The sequence below is a fragment of the Equus caballus genome, chromosome 11, assembly GCF_041296265.1.
Source record: "Equus caballus isolate H_3958 breed thoroughbred chromosome 11, TB-T2T, whole genome shotgun sequence".
In the NCBI taxonomy this organism is placed as follows: domain Eukaryota; kingdom Metazoa; phylum Chordata; class Mammalia; order Perissodactyla; family Equidae; genus Equus; species Equus caballus.
The window spans coordinates 11,729,982-11,746,611 of record NC_091694.1 but is presented as its reverse complement, the minus strand read 5'-3'; the positions used below and the strand labels follow the sequence as shown (position 1 = coordinate 11,746,611).

General features: G+C 35.9%; 1 protein-coding gene across 2 annotated transcripts in view; it reads right to left on the bottom strand.

Moving 5' to 3' along the window:
• Window positions 1-16,630, bottom strand: part of ABCA6 (ATP binding cassette subfamily A member 6) — a 64,012-nt gene that overhangs the window by 27,204 nt on the left and 20,178 nt on the right. For both annotated transcript variants that reach the window (XM_005597238.4, XM_023652146.2), the window contains exons 10-19: window positions 15,757-15,904; window positions 14,210-14,378; window positions 10,654-10,712; window positions 6,233-6,343; window positions 5,654-5,829; window positions 5,067-5,186; window positions 4,665-4,803; window positions 4,035-4,125; window positions 3,031-3,170; window positions 8-124 (exon numbers count right to left, since the gene is read on the bottom strand). In XM_005597238.4, the coding sequence (XP_005597295.1) occupies window positions 8-124; window positions 3,031-3,170; window positions 4,035-4,125; window positions 4,665-4,803; window positions 5,067-5,186; window positions 5,654-5,829; window positions 6,233-6,343; window positions 10,654-10,712; window positions 14,210-14,378; window positions 15,757-15,904 (1,270 nt within the window). The remainder of the gene's footprint in view (window positions 1-7; window positions 125-3,030; window positions 3,171-4,034; window positions 4,126-4,664; window positions 4,804-5,066; window positions 5,187-5,653; window positions 5,830-6,232; window positions 6,344-10,653; window positions 10,713-14,209; window positions 14,379-15,756; window positions 15,905-16,630) is intronic.

The window sequence follows — 16,630 nt, the reverse complement described above, 5'->3', positions numbered from 1 at the left end:
GATTTACCTTGTTCGAAAGCTGATTTTCCTTCCAGTTTCATGAAAACTTCATTCAGAGTTGACATGGAAACATCATAACTCATCACACCTTGGCCAGAACCCTTATCAAGATCACTAAAAAGGTCTAAGGCAACAGATCAGATCAGATACATTTGGAAATATCACATTGATAACCAAATCTAGTAAATTACATTTAAAAGATGATGCAGAATATTGTTCAGAAAATTTATGTCTTTGGAATATCCCAGTAAGCGGAGGCAAAATTTCATTAGAATGCTCTCCCTCTCTAAAATGCATATGCCAGACCTCTCTCTGTATCCTCGAACCATCTGCACTCCATCTTCTATCTCCTACATGTAGTGGGTCATCCCAAACAGCAGGGAAAAATGCTGTAATGCCACCCAGTAAGCAAAGACAAGCATCAGCAAAAAAGCAAACAAAAAAAACCCAATCTCCTCCTACACTCACACTCACACACACACACACACACACACACACACACACACAGGGCTCAAAGATTTGTCTACTTTGTTGCCTTTGAGTTGTCACATCCTATTCAACTTAACCCCCACAAATCCAAATGCTATTTTTATCCTTCCACAGAAGATGCCCTTTTCAAGGTCATCAATGACTCCATGCACAAGTTTTATTCTATTTTTATTTTACTCTTTTAACTCGGTCTCTCTCTCTCTCTCTTTTTTTTAATTCAGTGGCATTCAAAGTTGTTGACTACTCCCTCCTTCTAGAAACATTTTCTCCCTTGAGTTAATGAGAACATATTCTCTTGTTTTTCCTCTAACTTCATCGGGAGCTCTCAGTTTCCATCTCCCTCTGACTCCTCTTCTACTTTTCCCTGAGGACTCAGTCCTAAATCACCTTCTCTTTTCGTACACTCTGATCCATTCTCTTTGCATCAAATCCATCTATATCCTGATGATTCCCAAATTCAGTTCTCACTTGGCTCTTCTCTGATTTCCAATGTTCTATAACCAACTAAATACTTAGCCATTCGATATCTCCACTTGGAAGTCTAAAAGCATCTCAAAGTAAACATTTCCAAAACAGAACATTAATTTCTCCTTCTTCATCCTACCCAAATGTCCCTACCATCATTTTACAATAAATGACACCAGCTTCCACCCAATGATTGAAGCCAAAAATTTAGAAGAGTCTCTTTATTTTTCACTTTCCTCATGCTCCACAGACTGGCCATCAGTCAGACTCCTTGACTTTATCTCCAGATATGTTCCAAATCCATCCCCTTCCATCCATCTTTCAACTGGTACCACGGTAGCCCAATCACCATCATCTTTGACCTGTACCTCTGAAATGGTCACATAGCTGGTCTCCCAGTATCTACTCTTGTTCCGCTACATCCAGAGTGATCTTTTCTATCCAGAGAATGAAAATATGTCACATCACATCAATCCCTTGTTTAATGATTTTCAGTGGTTTCTCAACGCATTTAACATAAAATTAAAAGACCACACCACAGCCTCTAAAGCTCCATCTGAATGAGTCACTATACCTACAACCTGAGCCCTTCCCAGTTGCCACTCTCCTCCCTCCCTAACTGCACTCTGGACACCCTCTTTTCCTCTCTGCTTGGAATGCTCTAGAGCATTTTCTTTTTGTGGCCTTCTGTGACCACTCTGTATAAACCCCAGCCTGACACCAGTCATTTCTCTAACCTCCACGGCCTTGATTATTATTTTATTATACAATTGTAATACAGATCTGGGAGCCTCCTTATGTCCTAGCAAAAACATAAGTAGATAAGTACACCATTGGAATTGCAGAGGCCTGGGGTCCACGTAAAGAGGCTGCCATGGGCTTACGGACCAACACCGGGGACTCTGGCTAAGTGATATATTCTAGTGGTGGTACTAGCATATAACTCACTATTCCCCTTCCCCAACCAAAAAAGAAGGCGGGCTACTTGCACCTCACTGGACATTAGTCCAAGAACAGAATAGCACAGCATGGCCCATGGTCTTGAGGACACCATCTTCCATGCTACAACAAGGACAGAGAGAGTGCTATATTTGGAGGTGGGATTAAATCTGCATTCTTGTGTATTTTTGCTTCATGAGACTGAATCATCTAAATGAGCCTGTATAAAGCAGGCCTATAGGGAGTTAAACTTATAATAAACTAAATGTTTAAACAAAAAGAAAGCTGTTTAAGTCATTAAAGACTGAGATGCATTTCCTCACTTGTAAGACAGGGAAAATTCCAGTGCCCACCTCACAGGGACTTTGTGAGGACTAAATGAACTGATCTATATGAGGCCATTAGAACAGTGCCTGGCTCAGAGACAGCATCATACAAAGAGTTAGGGATTATTGGGACTACCTATCAAACAAAGCCTACGTTGGTTCCGCTACCCAGCAGGCTGGGAACCCATGGTGAATACTTTTGTAGAATAAATAAACTATGTTTTTCTCTGTGAAATAAATACATACACAATTAAATTAAAATACAAAAGGAAACCTTTAGCTTATGCGTGGATGTCCATCCCCGTCTTTTCTGCGCTTGCCTGTATACAGCAAATCTGCTTGTTAAGAACAGCTGCCTGAGGAATTTTTTTTCTGGGCCCTGAAGTATGCTAAGCTCATGTTGAGCACAAGAATGAAGGATCAGAAGATTTATGCTCTTGGAAGCATCTCTTAACCAATGATGGATACGGAGTGGCAAGTAAATACCCCAGCTTTCTCACCCCTCTGGTGACATAACTCTGAGCTCACGTATTTACTTATCTATTTATTTCTCCAGTGGTATTACTCCTCCATTGCTTATTGCAAACTTTCCTGGCTTCCTTCCCTTCCCTCTCATGTCCCCACTCCCTGTTGGAGCTTCTAGGCATCAATTATCAAACAAATTAATTGCACTAATATCCTCATCTCAAGTTCTGCTTCTTGGGGAACTCAATCTACAACAAAATCCAACTCCTTTAAAGAATAAAAATTGTAGCAATAACGTGAACATTTGTTCCCAAATTTCATTCCATCGTAATCATATTTAAGTTACCTGGAAATTTATTTGTCTTTTCCACAGGCAAAGTATACACAAGCTTTTCTTTGCTTTCGGCTTTTAATTTAGCATCAGGGATGTGACGATTAATGAAGGATGTTATTTTTTCTGGATCACATATTTCATTTGTGTACAAACTAATATTTAAAAGAAAAGACAATTTAATTTGTATTTTCTCCACTGCTACTAGAAAGAAGAGCTTTTACTGAATATCTAGCCTTTGAGTACTACTTTACTTGGCTTTATGGAACAAACAAAGTGAGTAAACAATAACAATAATAATAATACCATCAGTTTGAAAAATCCTATGATCTACACAGAGAAGGTGTATAAACTCAGAAGAACTACAAATATACAAACAAATACATACTGTAATTAAAACTGTATATATCAAATAGGAAGATAAACAGAGGGAGGTGAGAACATTAGGCAGAGGAGACTTCTTAGGGAAATAAAGATTACACAAGACCAGGTAGATATCAGAAATTAGTGGCTGATAGGGAAATTTGGCCTATGTACACGTTTTGTTTGGCGTAAGTTTCTTTATTTTTGATTTTTTTTGCCTGGACACCCTTTCTTGTTAGACCCAGTCTTCTTTACTCTCTACCACCAGATTTAATCCCTGCTGATACTACCTTCTGAAATTATTTGACTTTGTGCCCTGTGAAAGAATGAAAATATATTACAGAATTATATGGGTCAGCCGAGGAAAGTGGAGGTGGGAAGAAAGTGGAGGTTTACGCTGCATGGAGCAGCTGCTTGGAACGTGTAGCTCTGCTGAGATCAGTCAGCCTGGGCTAATTTTGAAATTTTGCTTATCATTGGCATTAGCAAAGATACAAGGAGGCAGGAATGTAGGAAATGCATTTGGGAAACAATGATCCATTCAGTTTGGCAGAGATGAAGCATAAGGCCAATTCTCTCTCATAAGTGTCTGCCTTTTGGATATACCAGTATATCTATCCATCTGTCTATCTCCAATCTATTCCCAAAGTCTTTACCTTAAGTGATATCCAAGACCCCATCTTCTCTTCAAAAAGACAGAAGAGCCTGCACACTTCAGTCTCCCATTGGACATGATCACTTTTCTATCTGAGTAGAAAGAAGCCAGAAAGAAAAGATATTAAGAGTCATTTCTTTCCTCTCTAAAAAATGTAGATCAGGTGCCAAAGCTCAGATTTCTATAGAAGCATTCTGTGGGCATAACTATATCTATGTGCATTTAAAAATTTGAAACACACACTAAAATGTATGCATTTAAAAGGAGCTTATGAATTACAGTCGACTTCATTGCCCTGTAATACTTCCTGACAAAAAAGCATAAATTACATTGGCATGTTTTCTATTCTGGATGCTAAAGAATGCGTGGATATTTTTCAGCCAAATATATATTAAAGAAGATTTGGGTGTTTAATTGATAGCTGATGTGAAAAAAATCACCATCTTTTATGAGTGGTCACGATCAAGCAAATGTATAGTCAGCGAGGAATTCTACAGTGGGACTAGACTCCTATCATCCGCAGGCTGTTATGGAATGTAGGCACACTGAGGTAATGAGAGCGAGACTCTTGCCCCAGGAATAAACATTTCCAAATTCTTTACTGTAATACTGAGGTAAAACCAACAATTACCAGCCAGGATGTCAGCCTCATCCATGAAATTGGTGGTCAAGAGGATTACACGGTCCGTTTTCCGCTCCTTGAGGAAGCTCCACACTTGGTGCCTTGAAAAGGGATCCAATCCAGCAGTTGGTTCATCTAGTAGCAAAACCTGCAGAGGATGAAGGTATAGAAAATACGTCTCTCTTCCATATTAATTGCTTCCACATGATAGCATGGATAACAATAAAAACCAAAAAATAAATAAATAACTATCCAACAATTTACATCCACTACACTTGGACTCAGTTAAACATGGCAGGCTCTCTCTTGATGCATTACTGTGAAAGCTCTACTACTTTTAGTGGTAAAAGAAGAGCTTGACACTTTAGTGATATTCAACCTGCATTCCTCCGCATGCACAATCTCACTTACTTGAGGATCTCCTAAAATGGCAATCCCAAAGGTCAGCTTTCTTTTCTGGCCTTCACTTAAATGTTCAGCAAGGTTATCTTGAATGTTTTCTATGTCCATTTCCAATAAAACTTTTTGTACCTATAGAAGAAAATACACACAGCTTAAAATCCAAGATGATTCATTTTATCCAATTTTAACGGTTCATTACAGCAGCAGACTTTTTTACAGGACCTCATTGCCTAAATTCCTTTTTTTTTGAGGAAGATTAGTCCTGAGCTAACATCTGCCGCCAATCTTCCTCTTTTTGCTGAGGAAGATTGGGCCTGAGCTAACATCTGTGACCATCTTCCTGTATTTTATATGTTGGATGCCTGCCGTAGCATGGCTTGCCAAGCGGTGCCACATCCGCACCTGGGATCCAAACGGGCGAACCCTGGGCTGCCGAAATGGAATGTGCAAACTTAACTGCTGCGCCACTGGGCCAGCCCCCACATTGCCTAAATTTTATCCATAACAGGGCAGGTAAACCACTGAGGGCAATTCTGTGGTCATGATTCAACTTGGCAAATAGTTGGCAGTTCAATCAATCCAGCATGTCTATCTACCTCTTGTTCCACTTCCTGTGGCTGAATCCCTTTTATTTTAGCGAACAGCCTGAGGTTTTCCTTCACAGTGAGTATGTCAAATTGAACATTGACTTGAGGACAAATGCCAGTTATCTTTCTGATTTCCTCCATGTCTTGCATTTCAGAAAGATTTTTATTATAGATGGTAATGGATCCTAAGAATAGAAGTTAAAAACAATTTAACAGTGGCAAGATAATACATTTCATTAATGCTTGGAGATCTTAGGAAAATATTGGCATATATTCCAAATATCTAAAATGATGACTTCATAACTTATTAACAACTAGTAATTATTCTTAACATAAATATATGCCCAGAGTAGTGTATATTTCCCCTGGAACATCACATAGCGATGGAATAAAGATAATGATTTTCATACAAATTTGAGAAATAAAATGTATATTCAAAATCATATAGTTCTGTTAAAGAACTTTAGATAAACAAACATTATTTTCTCTTAAGCAGTCAAATTTAAACCTTAAAATGAGAGAAAGGCATACCTATGCCCTCATTCTATTATCAGACATCTTGCCTTTGAAAAATTCCTTTTTGCTCACCTTCTGTTGGAAGTGACGACCCGTTAAGGATGTTTAGTAACGAGGATTTGCCAGCTCCACTGTGACCCACAATTGCTGTGATTTGACCTTCGTATATGTCAAAGAGCAAGCCTGTTTTTAGAATAAAATATGAAAATTATAAATAAGGCACATTAGACAAGGCTGGTTCTAAAAACAGAACAAGACAATCTATCTTAGTTATGTATTCTCAAGCATTTCAATAGTTTGAAAGAGATAATATTCAATATTTTCTGGTTGCTAAAATAACATGCTTACTGTAGAATACTTGAAAAATAAACACAATCACTTAAGAGGATAAAATTAACCATAATTCCAAATATTGACATTGTAATACACTTACTTCCAGTGTGTATGCATGTGCACATATAAATATGTAAATGTACATATATACATTCACAAACGACCATACTGTATTCTTTCCTAGTCTGCCTTTTCAAATACTAAATTATAAACATTTTCCATGGTATTAATTGCATTCTAAAATATATTCACCAAAAATTTATATTTACTCTATGCCCATTTTTCTATTCTTTTGTTATAAACTGATTTTTTTTTTTTTTTTTGAGGAAGATTAGCCCTGAGCTAACATCTGGGGCCAATCCTGTTTTTGTTGAGGACAACTGGCCCTGAGCTAAATTCTGTGCCCATATTCCTCTATATTAAATGTGGGACACCTGCCACAGCATGGCATGATAAGTGGTGCATCAGTCTGAGCCCGGGCTCAACCGGTGAACCCCGGGCTGCAGGAGCAGAGCACCCGAACTTAACCGCTACACCACCACGCCGGCCCCTTGTTATAAACTCTTTGCATTTACATGTCAATAGCAAAAGTCATTTAGCTAAGAATCTTTTGAGGTACTACTTTTTGTTTGTTTGTTTTACCATCAAGTGAAAATCAAACTTTATTATGGAAAGTTGTTGGACAGAGTAAGATGAAATTCTTAAGAATCTTATCTGTAATACAGTATATCTAAAAGATGAAGTCCTTTCAATTGAGTTACCTGACCCATTGTCAAACATTATTGAAATTAATTAATGACTGGGCTGAAATTCCAGTTCATCCATTTTCTGTCTCAGTGATCTTGGATATATTAAACTCTATAAGGTTTGGTTTGGTAAGCTATTAAATGTGCTAGTGATAACAATTATATGTAAAGAGAAAATCCTTCCTACTGTAATCCAGTCTATTAAAACCCTCATTTATAATTTGACTAAAAGATTCAAAGATCGTTGGAAGAATAAATTCAAATCATTAAGAAAAATTAAAGAATAGAAAGAAATTTGTCTTGGTTACAAGATATTAAAATACACTGGAGAACTATAAAAATTAAAATAATATGTTACTGGGGCTAACCCCACGGCATAGTGGTTAAGTTCAGTGTACTCCACTTTGGCAGCTCAGGTTTGCGGGTTCAGATCCCAGGCACGGACATACACCACTTGTCAAGCCACGCTGTGGCATCAACCCACATACAAAAGAGAGAAAGATTGGCACAGATGTTAGCTCAGGACTAGTCTTCCTCAAGCAAAAAAAAAAAAAAAAAAGAGGAAGATTGGCAACAGATGTTAGCTCAGGGCAAATCTTCCTCACCAAAAAAAGTAAAATAAAATAATATGTTACTAGTACAGTAATACCAGCAGAGTGAGTAAATATAGTAATCAAAATAACATGTTACTGGTCTAGGATACACTGACCAATGAAATAGAATAGAAGCCTAAAATGGCCAAAAGTAAACACAAGAAATAAAGATCAATGAAACGACCTTTCATATTCACCAAAAAAGATGAATTAATTAATAACAAATATGGTGACAACTAAAAAAGTACATTAACAAATTTCATGAGGTTTTTTTTAGGTGGAAAAATAAATATTTTCAAGAATAAGAGAAAAGTGGCACTAGCTATCCTGGAATTGACCCATATTAACTGAAAAAAAGAAATATAAGCCTCAGTTTCCTCATCTGCAAAATGGGAGAGCTATTACGTATCTCAAAGGATTAAATGAAAAAAAGTCCATGTAAAGCACTGAGCATAGCTCCCAGCACACACTAAGTACTCAATGAACTGTAAGTGTTTGTTGTTATCATCAGTGTTGCTATTGTTGTTGTTAATTATTGCTTGTGGGAGTATGAATCTTTATAACCTTGGAGGGAAACAATTTGAAATTTGAATTAAAATCTTAAAAATATGGTCTCTTTGAATAATGAATGTCTGCTTCTAGAAATTCATATTCAGGGAATAATTGATGATCTTTATAAAGACTGAACAAGAATGTTCATTATGGGGCCGGCCTGGTGGCACAGCAGTTAAGTGCGCACGTTCCACTTCGGTGGCCCGGGGTTCACCGCTTCCGATCCTGGGTGTGGACATGGCACCACTTGGCAAGCCATGCTGTGGTAGGCATCTCACATATAAACTGGAGGAAGATGGGCACTGATGCTAGCTCAGGGCCAATCTTTATCAGCAAAAAGAGGAGGATTGGCAGCAGTTAGCTCAGGGCTAATCTTCCTCAAAAAAGAAGAAGAAGAAGAAGAATGTTCATTACAGTGTTTTTTATGATTGTGAAAAAATTGGAAACAAACAGAATTTCATACCCTAGTGTGTTAGTTAAGTAAATTATGGTATTGCTACCATGGTATGCTATTTAGCCATTGAAGAATCAGCTGTTGATAAGGGATTTCAAAAGTGTTTTCCCAAAGGTGTTCCACTGCATGGGGACAAGCTGAGAGAGACAACTCTCATTCTTACTTCCCAAAGAGCAACTCCAAATGGTTCTGTTTCATATATTTTTTAATGTATTGATGTTCAATCCTGTCAATTCTTTTAAGATTCTGCTACTTTTGAAAATAGAAGAAATCCTTGTAGAAGTTGGAAGTTTAGACATAAAAAGAAGTTCATGGTTATTGATGAGTGCAAAAGCAGTTCATAATGTGCTCTGGAAACTGAAATGGTAAATTTAAAAATACTTCAATATATCATTGGCTAAAATTAAAGAAAGAAGCCACAGGTCTCGATGGAATCTGATGAGAGAAACCTGGAGTGAGATTAAACTTGCTGACACAAGTATAATAAATTCTCAAAGTAAAACCCAATCTCAAAGGAATTAGTAAGATTGAGTTAAGGTATGCTGCATTTGTTAGAAAATAAATATAAAGTAAGCACAATGGAGAGAGAACTCTTAATCTTCCTCAGGGTCTACAGATCTTATTTTTTAACTTTTAAAACTTCTGTCCCTTGTAAAAATGATTTACATTCTTCCTAAAATCATTATTAATAAAAGCAAATTATATGTACAATGGGAATACTATTCAGCCATAAAAAAGAACGAAATCTTGCCATTTGCAACAACATAGGCTTTGAGGGCATTATGCTAAGTGAAACAAGTCAGACAGAGAAAGACAAATACAGTCTGATCTCACTTATATGTGGAATCTAAACAAACAAGTAAACAAACTGAAAAAAAAAAACCAACCAAGCCCATAGATACAGAGAGCAGATTGGTAGTTGCCATAGGGGGTGGGCAAAATGGGTTAAGGAAATCAAAAGACACAAATTTCCAGCTATAAAATCAATAAGTCATGGGGATATAATGTACAGCATGGTGACTACGCTTATAATACCATATTGTATATTTGAAAGTTGGTAAGAGAGTAGATCTTAAAAGTCTCCATCACACACAAAAAATTTGTAACTATGCATCAGAATGGATGTTAACTAGGCTTATTGTGGTGATCATTTCACAATATATAGAAATATCAAATTATTACGTTGTACATCTGAAACCAACATGTTAATATGTCAGTTATACCTTGGTAAAAATTAATTTTTAAAAGCACGGTGTCCTCTATAAAACGTAGCCACTAACTTTGATACTTGCTTAAATGTTTGTTATAGAAAACCATATTTGTTAGAAGCTTTAGTATCAAATATGTTGGTGTATCCAAAATTATAAACTATGTTTGTTATAGGATATTGACTTGTAAAATTTAATTCACAGTCAAGGGTGTTACTCATCCTGTTTTAATGAATTTCACCAGTACATATAAACTATGTAAATTCCCTGGCTAGTAAAAAAAAAATATCAATTTTAAGTCTAGATATTCTTTCCTCATGGTGCAAATAAAATAAAATATTGGTTATAGCAAAGTCATCTTAAAAAACAAAGTGAAATTGCATTTTTCACCGTATGATCCCATTTTTGCAAATTAATAGAGGCATGAAACATCTGGAAGTATATTATATCAATTCTTAAACATAGTTAATTTCCAGGTAGTGGAGTTAGATTGTTTGTATTCTTTTTTCTTTTCCTGTTTCACTTATCTATATTTTTAAAATTTTTCACATTGAATTTTCCCCATTTTTTGTAATAAATCATGAAACAATGAAATGCTTTTCTTTACCTTTCAATGCTTCTACTTTTCCAGACTTTCCTTTATATTCTTTTTTGACATTTATGATTCTGAAATGACAGAAGGGGTGCTTACTTAACCAACACAGAGGCAAAAATACTACAGATCACAACCAACTTAGAGTGCTAGATGCAGTCAACCACATTACCTGAAATAAGGGATGACATTACCACACTACAAAGAAAGGTAAAGACTTATTTTTGATCAATCACTTCCCTTGAGATACAAAATAAAAGAGTCTCTTCAGAAAGTTACTATTAAATTCTTAGTGTTTTGCTTAGAAAGTAGAGTGCTCTGTAATTATCCTTACTTTCATCTTCTTGTCTTAGAAGATTTTGTGTTTTTCCCTGTTCAAGATCATTTATTTGTACTCTTTAACCATCATCTCCCATTCCTTCCAATCTTGTTTACTGATCAGAGCCTGTCATCTGCATTTTCTCTCTGATAGTTTCTCTTTAGCCTCTAATTCTGCTTTAGATACAATCGAACTTCTCTCCTCCCTTATCTTAAAAAAATTCTTAAAATAAAAATGTAAACTTGCCATCTCCACTTCCTCACTTCTTACTTCCCCCTTAATCAATTACACTCTAGCTTCTGAATCCATTACTCTAGTAAACGTCTTCGTGCTGAAATCTTTAGTGGACTCCTAATTACCAAATGCAATAAATATTTTCCCATCCTTATTTATTGGATTATGGGTCACTCTTAATGACTTTCTCCTTGTTGATAGTGTCTACTTTCAAGGCGACACTCCACTTTACTGATTTTCTTCCTATTTTTCTAAATTTCCCTTCTCTACTTCCTTGTCAAGTTCTCTTCTTTCACCAGACACATCAGTTTGATGCTCCACAGGGTTCTCTATGTATATTATGGGTCTTCTCACTCTTGACTCTCTCAAAGGAGTATCTCATTGGTTCTTGTGGTTTCAACACCAACCTAAAGTTGACCTCATCCTTTCCCCTGAGCTCACAAATCTAAAGGTTTGCTGGATTTCTTTATCTGAATATCACACACACACGCACCTCTAAATAAGTGGTTATCAAATTTCAATGCACATTGGAATCTCAAAGGGAACTGCTGCAGGACAAGGCAGGAACCAGACAGGTTAGAAATGTCATGATTACATAATACCATGTGCAATGCATCTTCAACTTCAAAGGGAAACAGAGTTTAGTCACCCTCCTTTCTGAACATGAATCAGAATAAAGGTAAGGACTTTTATTCAACCAGAATGCTGGCGGTGCGTGGGGTTACACCAAAGAGTTGGAAAATTTGAAAGAGAAAGGCTGAAAAGGCACTGAATCTGACAGGGTATTTTGTTTCCACATTTTTTTGTGTGTAATGGGACACACATTGAAGTGGGGCTTTAATGTTTTATTTTAATAAATAAACTTCCATTTAAGAGCAGCTAGTTATTTTGGGATTTCAGAGATGAAGATAGCCATTTACATTTGGGGCAGACTTCCTGCCTATGTTCTGGGAGTGTTGCATGAATCATCTAAAGTTCTAGGAATGGACAGATGTACATACAAATGCCCCCAAAGAAGAAGAATTGGGAAAAGGGATTACAGGTGAGAGGAAGCCAGTTGTGAATTTAAACAAGATATTTTTACAGAACCAAGATCTTGGTTCTAGTTATAACTCTGCAAGATTTCCCCCATACTTCCAGATACATATAGCTTAAGTTCTGCTAGGGAAAGAGGAAGAGTTCATTAGTATATAAGTAGAGACTGCCTGGGGAAAAGGGAATCGACACCTTAGTACCTTCTATATCCACACAAAATCAAATTCACATGTTGGGATTGATCGTGATAGAGTTGATACTTGTCTAGTGGTGGGAAAGGGCAATCATTTTCCTAAGAAAGGGTTGCTGTGAAGAAAGAAGAGATAAGACTTGTGGATTGGGAACTGCATCTAACGTGGGTGGTAAAGGTCAATTTTAGGCTGTCTTGCAGCCCCAGAACCTGCTTAACTAGTGACTGAATGTGAGCAGCTTTTCACTGAAGAGCTGTAATGCTGGGCACATAAGTCTACTTTGCTACTTTCATGTGGATCTGGGGTGAGGCGTCCCACACTGGAGCAAAGAGATTCAGTGGACAGGCCTTGGATCAGACGACTTTCCTTTCCCAGTTTGTCAGTGGTCCGAAATCTCTATTTTAGTCAAGAATCCAGATCACGAGACAGGGATGCCCAGAGTCAACATTGATTAGATTGGTCAGGGTTGAGGGTAAGGGGGATGGTGGGTGTGTGGGTGAGGACATTTCACTTTTCTCTCCTTCACAGCAGAAGAACAAACATTTTTTGACCTATGTAACTAATCTTAACACTTTCTTAGAAAACTTAACCTGAAAATTATTATAATTTGAATAGTAATATAATGCCATTTTTTGTGCTCTCAACTGGAAGAGAGGGACTGATGACCTTGGGATTGAGTTTTTTTGATTATTCCTCAGTTGGCCTTTCTCTTTCAGGCAGGTGTTTTCCATGGAGCTAGGGTTGGGAGCGACTGTTGCCCCTCAGAAAACTTAACAGAAAATAGGTTCAGAATTAGAAAGGCAAACCTTAGGTACATAGGTTCATCCTATACTCTTGTCTTAGAAATATTTCATTTTCCAGCTATAGTTCCATTTTATTCATCTTCCATTGCCCCCTGACATCTCTACAGTAGCCAGGTTACTACAAATTAAGAGCATAGACTCTAGAGCCAAACTGGATTCCAATCCCAGTTCCCCATTTATGAGTGTGTGACATTGGGCAAGAGACTTAACCTTTCAGTACTTCAATTTTTTCATTTATAAAATGGGCAAAATAAAAGCGCCTGCCTTATAAACTTTTGCTGGGAATTAAATATGTGTCTGGCACATAGTAAGCACTATATGAATATCTGCTAAATAAACAAATGGTTGATATTTAAAACTCTCTAATTCTTTTACTTTAGTGCACATTGGAAAAATCTACAGGGCTCTTTAAAATCCACAGACCCTTGGGTTCAAGCCCACACCCCCCAAGTTAGAATCCATAGGGTCTGAGAGCAGAGATATTTGAAAAACTCATATAAATCTGTCACAAACAACCTTACAGAGCAAATGTTACTCTTGTTTCACACAGGACACCAAGACTCCAGAGAAACTTATTCATTTTTCCAAGATTACACATCAAATGAGAGGGAAGTGTGCTATTAAGATTTAAGAATTTCTGATTCTAAGTTTCTTACTTCTTCCATCATCTTGTGTAAGCCAGACAAAACTATGGAGGAAGGGACAGAGAAGAGAAAGAGCAAGTATAAAAGAGAGATGGGGGACAAGGGATGGAAACAAGGAGTAAGACAGGATGGAGAGTGATGCAGTAAGATCACACGGAGCTAAGCAAAGAGAATTGTCCTTTCAAGTAGCAGTTAGGAGATATTGGTGGTGATGGCGTGGAAGAGTTCAAAGTGACAGTCATAAAAACGAATTTCTTCTTCAACGTTTTGCCTTAGGCTCATCCCGTTGCTGTTGGTTAATAATTCATTAGCCTTGCAACCATATATTAGTATAAGTGCAATTACCTGATGGCTTCTTTTCCTTGGAATTCTGGAGCTACCCGTTCAAAATAGTCATCAGAGGGATGCTCAGGATCTATTTCTTTCTCAATGAACTTATTATCAGTCCTTTGGTGTTGGAAACAAGATAATGAGTTCAGGAAAAATAACGGAGAATTCTGGCGTTCATTTCCATCTAATTCATCAAGAAGCAATAAGATATTGAGTCAGTAACATTAAAACAATGAGCAGAGAAGTCTTTTCAGAATAGTACAGGATGTCTTGGATTTTTAAGCATCGTAAAGAAATTACTTTCTTCCTAACTTCTATTTTTGAGAAGAAAACTTGGTTTTGAAGTAAAGATGAAAATTCAAAGGAAATAACATTTTCACAAAGGTTAAACAATATAATAGAACTTTCAGCAACGTATAAATCAAAAGTTTGAATAAAATGTGGTCGAAAAGGTATTTAGAAGAATGAATGAAACCAAATATTTGGGGGGAAAGCTGTAATATGGCACATAAAAATAATCGTAAACATGTTTTGAACTTAATAAATCATTTGACCACAGCAATATGATGAACATAATACTGAAATCTATATGTTACATGAATAAAAAAATACATGAAGAAATTACATTTGTTCAGGATGAAAATGTAGTAATTTTTCAGATTTTAAAAATAAAGTATTATTTGTTATTAAGGGCTTTCAGTTATTAACTAGAAGTGATAGAAAGACAGAAATACACAGAAACACATAACACAACCTTAAATACAGTCAAAGTGGAAGGAAGATAAAAAACAAGGAGATTGTTTCTTGAAGATAAGAAGAAGGAAAAAAGCATTCTGATCCTAGAGTATGTGAAGAAATTCTGGGCTTATAATAAGTGAAATTTTTGGCTGTCTGCAAGATGAAGTAAATCTAACTTGGTAATATATTTCTGTAAATATGAACAGTATATGAAAAACTTTCAGAATACTGCTGAAAATATCCTCTCTAATTTTCATTTTGTTATTTCCTTAAAGGATGGACATCTTCCCTTCCAAAACGGTCCTCCCAGAAACAAAGTCAGGAAGACACTGATTATTTCACACCTGAGGTCTTTTCTAGCTGTGTTTAGTTTACAATCTGCCCCCACATTCTTGTAAAATGACCAAATATTTACTAGGAAGCACTTCCACCATAAGATGGTCCTATACTAGCCAAAATCATCTTAACTAATTTTTTCAGCTTGTTCTGATACAAATCCTAAATATCATTCTTTGAAAACACTTTCAGGGAACCTTGAAAAAAATAACATTATTTAATACTATATAATCATAATATGTATTAAAATTATAATTATTGTGTATTTAAAATGTGTATTATTATTAAAGTCAGAAAAATAACTTTTTTACATAAAACGTCTTTTGGACCATTCAAATTATGAAGTAGAAATAAAGAACTCATTTAGCCTGTGATGAGAAATATTTGTTATTCTTAATTTCTTAAAATATATTCACATAACCTCAAGAAAAACATCTTCAGTGTGATGAATATTAGTAAAGGTCAGAGAAAAATCCACTATTACTTACAGGGTAAGATTTTGTCAAAGTATAATGCCAATACCAAGTAGAAAAGAGCATCAAAAGCCAATACGGAAAAGGTTGCTATCATTTTATATGATTCTCCTGAAGGGTCAGGAAAAATTACACCATTCATATTATAATCCAGGTGGATAATCTAAGATTCAAACACAAATAATAATAAATATTTAAATTAGATAAATAAAAATAACTCAGTGTAGCAGCAAGAATTATATAATTTTATAAGTAGCTTTTTTAAGAAGCTCTTAAAATAAAGTTATTAGTGAAACTATTTCTATTTTATAGTGATAAAAGGAATATTAGAAGGAAATACTGATTTAAAAAATACAATGTTCTAAGGATACAAATTTAAATTATAATTCGTTTGCTGGTTTTCATAAGGTCCTTGCAATATTGAAAAATATCTACTCTTTGCAACAATGAAATACAAATTTTAGAAAGAACATGAAGAATTATTTGGAGGATCTTAGTAGGAAAATGATAAGAGGACTTACCTTTTTTCTAGTTATTACTACAAAAAAAGAATTTTATTTATAATTTTGCCATGTAATAATACCTACCATGTTCTAGGCACTGTTCTAAGTGCTTTTTATATAATCCCATTTAATCTTGATCATAACCCTATGCAGTAGGCCTTATTATTTTTATCTGCATTTTACATATGATGAAACTGAGACAGAGAAATTGAGTAGCTTAACCAGATGAAGTCAAAAATCACAAGTGAGGAGTGGTAAAGCTGAGATCAGAATAAAGAAGTTCAGCTCCCAAGCCCAATTCCTCACCATAGACACTATACAACTTCTCAATTTATGTTAAAATGTTAGTTTTTCATGGCAAAGTTGAGTTTATTCTAGGAATACAA